The 9015-nt window shown below is 31.7% G+C and overlaps 1 protein-coding gene across 1 annotated transcript; it reads left to right on the top strand.

The window, feature by feature from the left end:
- The first annotated feature begins 934 nt into the window (after window positions 1–934).
- On the top strand, window positions 935–3119 carry LOC132716201 (acetylcholine receptor subunit beta-type acr-3-like). Its single transcript, XM_060699411.1, has 2 exons — window positions 935–1028; window positions 1393–3119. Exons 1-2 carry the CDS (start codon window positions 967–969, stop codon window positions 2126–2128), a joined length of 798 nt encoding a protein of 265 aa, XP_060555394.1. The 5' UTR covers window positions 935–966; the 3' UTR covers window positions 2129–3119.
- The last annotated feature ends 5896 nt before the right edge of the window (window positions 3120–9015 follow it).

Below are 9015 nucleotides of genomic sequence, written 5' to 3'. Positions count from 1 at the left end.
TTGCTACACCAAATAGTGCGTTTTTTGTTCTTCACGGACATTTCTTTTGTAATCAGTAGCAGCGATTCATACGTAGTGTCCCCAGCGTCTATTTCGGTTTATAAAGGTTTATTGGACACGTTGTATACTGATTACGACATAAAGATAAGACCGCGTCTTAATCAGTCGGATACAGTGGAAGTCAACACGACATTTACACTTCAATCCATCATTGACTTTGACACGACAGGTCAGAGGATTGACGTTATGGGTTTCTTTACTGTTTCCTGGTACGATGAAGAAATGATATGGGACCCAAATGACTACAACGACACAAAGTATATCAAACTCCCGCTAAATACGATTGGGCCAAAACTAGGGAAAAAGTAAAGGGAAAAAAAATTTTCACCAAAACAAATTGGAACAATTTTCGTTAATACAAAACATCATCACAAAACCAAAAAATTTTAAAATTTTTCCCGGGGATGATAATCAAATTTAAAAAATTTTATTTTAAATTAAAAAGGTTTTTATACTATCAAAATTTTGCGTTGTTTATGTTTGATAAAACATTGCATAAATTTAGAGCATTTGATTGATTGAGCACTAAAGTAATATACAATTTGCTCACAGATGTCTACTATTGTTAAAGACTACAATATAAAACATGTTAACCAAGACACTTTTTACATTGCATTGCCATAGACAAATGAAATCATTTAATAGTTTCTATCTGATATTTTCGTTAGAATATAGTCTGTTTGTATAGCTTTTAATGCCATGCGATATGGTTTTATTGCGTGAGTATCCATAAAAGCAGACTACATTCTAACGTAAGTGATCAGCAAATTTCCAGCATTTTAAAAAAAAGAACTTATGGAATATATGGGCGAAATACTATTGTAAAATGCTAAAGGTATCTATTTAAAATATGCCATTTTTACTCAACAGACGTTTGAAAAAAGTGCAATCATTGGTGATTCTGCGATGGACTCCGTGGATATATCTTATGATGGTTTAGTTACTTGGATACCAGGTGGAATTTACAGGTATTTACACAATCGTATTGTTGACTTAAATCCATTGTCAGTTGTTTAAAGTTTCATAAGGTGAGTTGTAATTTATGTCAAGTTATATTGTAGTTTTTTTTAACTTCAAATGCCAAAAGGCCAGTGTAGCTAAATAATATGAAATATTTTAGTATTGTAATTGTATTTAAAACTTGTGAAAATATTACAAAAAGATTGTTCACTAAAATCATTTGTTTCTTTAATAGTATTATACATTTTTCATCGTTTACAGTCAATGATGTCAAAATTATCAAAATTTTAATAACTATTATTTAAACCAATTTTATATTCGTTGCTTATATTATAATCAATAATATGTTTTTGTTGTTGTTGTTGTTTTCAGTACTGCATGCAAAGTGTCTGTGAAGTATTACCCATTCGATGTTCAAACTTGTGAGCTAGTATACTTCGCATCAGACGAGATCACTTCCACGGTGCATCTAAACGGTCCATCAACAATTATACTCAATGATTATACGGACAACTCTGAATGGAAACTTCTCGGTGTAGCTGTATCAGTGACTGAAAAATATAAAACATATTATGTAAAACTTCAGTGTAAGATCCAAAGGCGTGCCGACTTTACTGTATATACTATGGTTCTCCCCCTAACCACTCTTGCTATAATCAATGTCTTTACGTTTCTTGTCCCAATCGAGTCTGGAGAAAAAGGTTCCCTTGCAATAACATTGTTTCTTGCTTATGGATTTTTTGTTACTATCACTAGAGATGCGTTGCCTCATAATTCCCTCCAGGTTTCCTACTATATAATCTACATCACCATCCTCCTGGCTCTTAGCATGTTCACTGTCATATACGTCATTCTTGAGGCTAAAATATACTCCAGGCTTGGAACAACTGAGTTTCGTATTTGCAGGACAAGCAAGGTCAAAGCTATACTAACGGATATTCAAATTGAGAAAGATACCATGTCGCTGTCTAAAATGGAATCTTCCAAGGACACTGTCACATGGGCCGAAATGATGAGTAAATTAGATATTGTCTTTTGCTGCTCCAGTTTTGTTTTTGTTGTTTTATTCAGTAGTGTTCTTTGGAGTGTCGTTTATGTTGGAGATTGAAAGGAAAACATGTGTCCAACCCTTAGTACTAGTATCTTTATACGCTTATAACACAGGGAGAAGGCAGATATTTTCTTAAGAACTCTTTTTGTGTGAATTATAATTAAATCACATCAAACTGTAAATATTTAATTAAGTTCTTATAGTATATGTATATATGTATTCGAAAAATTCATTTTAGCTTCGATGGTTCTTACGCATCGTATCAACTATAGAGCTGTGGGGCATAATCCTTCTCTCTAAAGACGAAAAGGTTGTAGTCGCTATAAGAGAATTAGTCTTTCCGAGACAGGTAGATGGCATGAAAAAGGTTTCTCGCCGGTGTAAGGGAGCGTGGACGGTAACTTACACTTTCTAGTACCGTCCATTACCAGGCTCAATAAAAACCGAGTATGCAACATTTTCATTTCAATTTTACCGTGATGGTCTTTCTTAAGGGATTCTGTTTTTCCCTATTTGAAAGAGATTGGCAACATTTGGCAAAAATGCAAGTTGAATCAATATTGTAAAAAGACAGTATTATTGTTTATTCTAAGATAAAAATGTTTGTAAAAGAAGCACACGCTTTCAGGAAAGGGCGATTCTGCATGTAAGATATCTTTCAGCTGACACAAGAGGCAGTTGAATGCTAAACATTTCAATGCTAAGAAACATGCTCCAAACATTTAGAAGAAGTACGGAAATATTTTTGTAACTGACAAACATATTTATTTTGTAACGTTTTGTTTCCTATTTGTCCGGTTTTCCTTATATGGTATTGTTTACTGCGGAAATAGCTTACAAATATTCTGACCATTTACGAATATATTCACTGCGAATTTTACACTTTCATGTATATATCTGTAATAAACCATAGGGATCTTATACTAAATAAAGGGTTTAAGAGACTACTCTCACTCGAATGTTAAATTTTGACCTGTTGATTATCTAGCAGTTATGAACTTGATAATTTATATAATGTTTTATGTAAAATATGTTTGTGTATAATTATATGACGAGAAACTATGTAGTTTAAGTCAATAAAATGTTCTTCTTCTTTGTGGCTTGTTTACATTTATTTCAAAGATCAGTAGAAGAACAAAAAAGATAGTTGAGATAAATAAGAGACGTATAACGGTACACAAAGAAATACGAAAAACAAAACAAAAAGGAACAAGAACAAAACAACAACAAAGTACAGTGGACAGTGTGTACATTTTATGACTTTATACGATAGAACGCCGTTATTAAATAAGCCATAAAGTCATAAATATATTTATCTTTTTTATTTCATTGTTTTTTTTTTATTTAAAAACTAACTTTAATTGAAAACATTTAAATATTTACTCTTTAGTGCATGATATTAGTATTACGCCATATTGAGCACTATATATGCACTTTTGATGTTGTTGATCTAAGATATTTTATGCTAAAGAGTTATTATTGATATTGATAAAGAAACAATTGCAGTTCCTGGAAAACGGTTTGTTGATAGCAACACGGAAAATGGCAGCCAAAAAATTATCTACTCAAAGTGAGGAAATTCAAGATTTTCAAGAATTTTAATCTTAACTTTCTTCCATGCATACTGTGACCCAAATTTGACGTTCTGCTAAATCCTAGATTTCAGAGGTGAAGGTCAATAATGTTTATGTCTCACGGTCTATTTTTACAACTCGAGTGATTTGCTGCGCTTAATTAAGATGGAAATACGGCTGGTTAACATTAAAAATTGTATATGACATGGAAAAAATTGTGTGTTTTACATGATGCAATTTCAAGTTTATCTATGCTTTCCTCTATTTGATTGATATTGTTGCTTTAAATAAGCACACGCTTTCAGGAAAGGGCAATTCTGCATGTAAGATAAATTTCAGCTGACACAAGATGCAGTTGAGTGCTTAACATTTCATGCTTCAAACATTTAGAAGAGGTACGGACATATTTTTGGAACTGACATACATAATTTTTTTTTATTACGTTTTGTTTCCTATTTGGCGCTTGTTTACATTTCAAAGACCAATTAAAGAACAAAAAAAGTTAGTCGAGATAAATAAGAGACATATAACAAGCAATGAAGTACATCGATAGTGCAGTGGACAGTGTGTACATTTTATGACTTAATACGATAGAACGTCATTATTAAATAAGTAATAAATAAAATTATCTTTTTTATTTCAATGTTTATTTAATACTAATTCTAATTGAAAACATTTAAACAATTACTCTTTTGTGCACGATACAAGGATTTCGTCATATATAATACTATATATGCACTTTTGATATTGTTGATCGCTAAAAAGTTATTATTGTTATTGATAAAGGTTGGTTTAACAGCATACTAATGTTTGTGTTGTCTGGGATTGCAACACAGTGTTAGGCGTACAGCTCCAGTAACCTCGACATCAAAGATAGGATGTTGCACTTTTTCATTATCCCTCATGCACAGACTCAATAAAACCGAATATGTAATTTTGCAGTTCTAAATGCTTCCGAGGGAGCACTTATTTCCAGATAATCAATGTATTCTCTGAAGATGACGAGCTGACACGATATTAATGACGATAAACAAACAATTAAGATGCTTAAATAAAAAAGTGGAGTCTGACAAATAATATTTTAACATTGATTCACATATTCTTACAAGCATTTTGCAGCTGATATTACAAGAAAAGTCTCAAATTACTACTGATTTAACTACTAATTAAACTTTAAAGGGATTATATTTTCTTTTTATTTGCATTAAGTTTTCTTTAGTCAATATTGATTTTTTCATATGACGAAGCTATCCTGCTAGCTAACAGAACGTCGGTGGTTCTTATCAAATGCCTGCTAGTATGGTCTTCTTCCACTAGTAAAGCTGGAAAGTCGCTATATGATTTATGCTTCATTCGTGCGACGTAAAACCCAACTAAAGGAAGAAAGATAAAAAAAAAACGAATGAAATTTCTATAAGAATTTCCCATTCCGAAAATAAATTTTAACATTTTTTACAATTTTTGAAAGGATATTAGTTCAGCTATCTACTTATCATTCGTCATATATTTGATTTATTAATTGATTAATTGATAGCGGTTAACGTGAAATGTTTAATGGTTTAACAGTTTTTGTAAATATAGTATCGATCCAAGTTTATGTTATAATACAAAGCTTTTGGCCCTAATGAAGCTTTTCATTCTTGCTGACAATGAAAGGTTAAATCACTCTTTCATCACGTTCATAGAACGCTTTGAATAATATTTAGCCGTTTATTTAACACGAGATAATATTATACTAATATTTATTCAGTGAAATGTTTCAGCAGTTTAATACAAACTGATTGTCTTATAATATTGATGAAAAAAAATCCTAACGAACTCTGAATTTTAAGTGATTATTTAGATCGATGGTCAATGAATATAAAAGCTTCTTTTCGCATAAGTCTCAAAATAGTTTTTATTGTATTTTCCCCCGTTTAAGTTATAGTCTAAACATATACATATACAGTCTAACTTGCCCATGCGACCACGTGTATTAAGCGACTTTTGTCTTAAACGACCACTTTAAATTCCCCCCGATCATTTTCTCTCTATATCTTTAATGTATTAAGCGACTTTTGCTCAACGCGACCAGCGACCGCTAATTAGTCACCTAATTGACATTAATCTTTTAATTAAACGACCACTTTTACCTGTCAAGTAATTGTGTATTTAGAGAACGCCACTTCGTTATGTCACAAGTGTCAGCAATCAAAACACAACAATAAACGTGTGAAAAACTCTATTTCCCATACCGTTTAAGCGTATGCAAATGAAGTTAAGTATACGCGTGACGTGTATTATCCAATAATATCGGATAAACAATGCAACGCTCCGCCCATACTGAGATGTTGTATACGCTCCGCTTGTTGACATTTAGACTGCATTGAATTGACCTTGAACTTGATCAGCCATTAAATTAATCGTAACAAATAGATGTAGTTTGTTTATTTCAAATGAAAAAAAAATGCACAACAGAAAACATCTTCACTAATAGGGTTTTCGTGTTGGAGACAAGGAAAAACAACGGAGAAGTTAAAAAATTCTGGAAAAAAATGTCAAACATGTACGTAAGGGATCAAAACTGTTTTGTCAATAAATATCAGAACGTTATTTTTACATTTGCATCCGTTTAGATTGTCGGAGCGTACTTATTATTCAACATTTATATAAAAATGAAGTTGAAAAACAATCCCATCGAATAAAAAAGATGTCATTTATAAATTTTGACTTTCATATCATGTCTTAAGAGACCGTTTTATTAAGCGACCGTTTTTGGTGTTTCCCTTGCCGGGTCGCTTAATACACGTTTGACTGTATACACAAGTCTTTAACAAGGAATATGCTGTAAGTAATTACAATACTATTCTTATTGGTGCTGTTGAAGTTTATTTACTTTTTCCAAAATATCGTGTCTTTATCAATAAGTAAAATGTCATTGATAAATAAATGTACCTTATATTCATTAATGTAGTGTATATTCTAAAAATGTTCATCTATTAGGTTTTATCATCATTATTTTCGAACTGCTATTTAACCGATTACGATATCGCGCCACACTAGAGGGTCATGACCTTGAAAATAGATCAGGATAAAAAAAGGATACTTGGGTAACGTAAAGCATTCCTTTTACATTCTACATGTATATACTTATGAGACATGGTAGTTATTATCAACCATCAACATCGCCTACATTATACCTTTAAAGTAGCGTTTGTGTTTGCTTTTCTAAACGCAAATCAATGCAACAAAAACTGACAAAACTTGTAAAATAACCATCACAGAGAAATCATATGGAAAAAGAATGGAAACCAATTCAAATGCAGAACAATAACTTAATTATAGCTTTTAACGACCTTTACAAAATGTGAACTCTATTGACTTAGTATAGATAAGGTCAATAGTTTTGCATTTGTTCTGTGAAAATGTAAAGAATAAATTAATTGATATGAGTAAAAAGCTTTAACAAATTCAAATGTGTAATTCGTCTTTGTGATTAATATCCATGCAGCATACAAAGGTTAAAAGCTAAATTATTCAGATCTATAGAGAGATTTGCTTTCTGTATGTACTGCATCTCTCTTGTAGCTTGTTAGTTTGTAGGCTTTGTTCTGTAAAGATTTTGAAGAATTATTCCTCGTTACGAAAAACAAAACGTTTACAATGATTGCGTATGCTAAGACGTTGGTGTTTGTTGTATGCTTTCAGTTCAGAATGCGAGTATATCTAATGCAAACCGCAGTTGAGATAAGTCATTCTGCCGCTTCAATTACAATGTATAAAGACCTGTTAAAGGATTTATTTAATGGTTATGATACCAGAGTTAGACCTCGGATCAACCAATCATCTTCTGTTGAAGTTAACAGTTCGTTTACGCTCACTGCTATTGTTGAGTTTGATACCACTGGACAAACCATTGACATAATGGGTCATTTTGTCATCACTTGGATCGACGTGGTTCTCAGATGGGATCCTAAAGACTACGAACACACGCATTATATCTCAGTTAACTTAAAAGACATTTGGTTTCCAAAGATTGAGTTTTCAAAGGTAAAGTAAATGTTGGTATTTGTTTCTGTTTATTCCTGTGTCATGAAAATTTGATATTTTATGAGATACCAATTTTTGTTATTTGATTAAAAACTAATGTTTGAGCGAGTATCTGAGTATTTTCGAATCGTTTTGATATCTAAGACAAATATAGAATCTCGTTTTTTCTCAGATATGTCAGTCGTGATTATTTTGCGAAGCATTATTTCTATATAAAGTTGAAACATGTTATTCAGCCCTCAATAATAATAATAAATAAATAATAAAGACTTTATTTAAAGAGGCAACATAGTTAGGCAAGCCCAGTCTTCCCTATGAGCCTCTATGAGTCTATAGTTTTAATACATGTTATGAATAATATCATTTTACAAACTTTATAAACTTTTTTCTTATGTTATCAATTATACTTATTACAATACTTGGTATATCAAATACAAATATATCACACTATAATAATACACACATTCTTTCGAATTATGATTGGGTAAAACCCTTTGTATCCGATGTCGTATATACCAAGAAGAACTGAAGAGCGCACAAATAACAATTTATTTCTACATCGTACACGGTTAACTGCGTGTGCATAAAATGCATTACTGCGTTTATAACTAAAAATGTCTGTGTAACTTCAAACACTTTTACTCTGAAATGTATTAACTGGGAATTACAAAGTTATTATTTAAAAATCGACGTTTCTTTCTTTGATATCTTTGATACTGAAGTCCCTAATGTGAGTTCTTCTTTGTGAAGATCTAGGTAATCTATATTACTAGTAAGATCAGAACATATGTATTTATCATGTGTATTTTGTTGTCTGCCAATTAAACGTAGCCAATAAATAAAGACTTCGAATAGAACTAATCGCTGACTTTAAGAAAACACCACCGCGACGGAAGTAAACATGAAGCAGGCTTGGTTTCCGTTCATGCCCTAAGCACCGGCTTAAGTAGAACTCAAAGTTTGGATATGAATGACGTTTATTTCTAAAAATAACAAAAACTCATCCGTATACCACTGTGTATATCCAGTAATGTAGGAATCTGAAAATAAAGTATGAATTGTGCAAATGTAACACCGTGTGACATTATACTTAAACAGCATTACCAATATTTCCATGAATATGTTTACTTTTAGAGATCATTCGTTAGAATGATAAACCTGGGCGACTTTTGAAGATTGTCAGTATAAAGAAGTACAACAGTGCATACAAGTACTAAATTTACCTTTCAGACTCGTGATGTACAGAAATTACTTGGCGATAAGGAAACAGAGGGTGTGAAAGTATTCAACAACGGATTTGTTGAATGGGTTCCCAATGGAATATTCAAGTTTGTTAATTTG

This window comes from Ruditapes philippinarum, unplaced genomic scaffold, assembly GCF_026571515.1.
Source record: "Ruditapes philippinarum isolate M1 unplaced genomic scaffold, ASM2657151v2 ctg115_1_1_1_1, whole genome shotgun sequence".
In the NCBI taxonomy this organism is placed as follows: Eukaryota; Metazoa; Mollusca; class Bivalvia; order Venerida; family Veneridae; genus Ruditapes; species Ruditapes philippinarum.
Note: the sequence above shows the minus strand (reverse complement) of the source record. Positions and strands in the feature narration are given on the sequence as shown.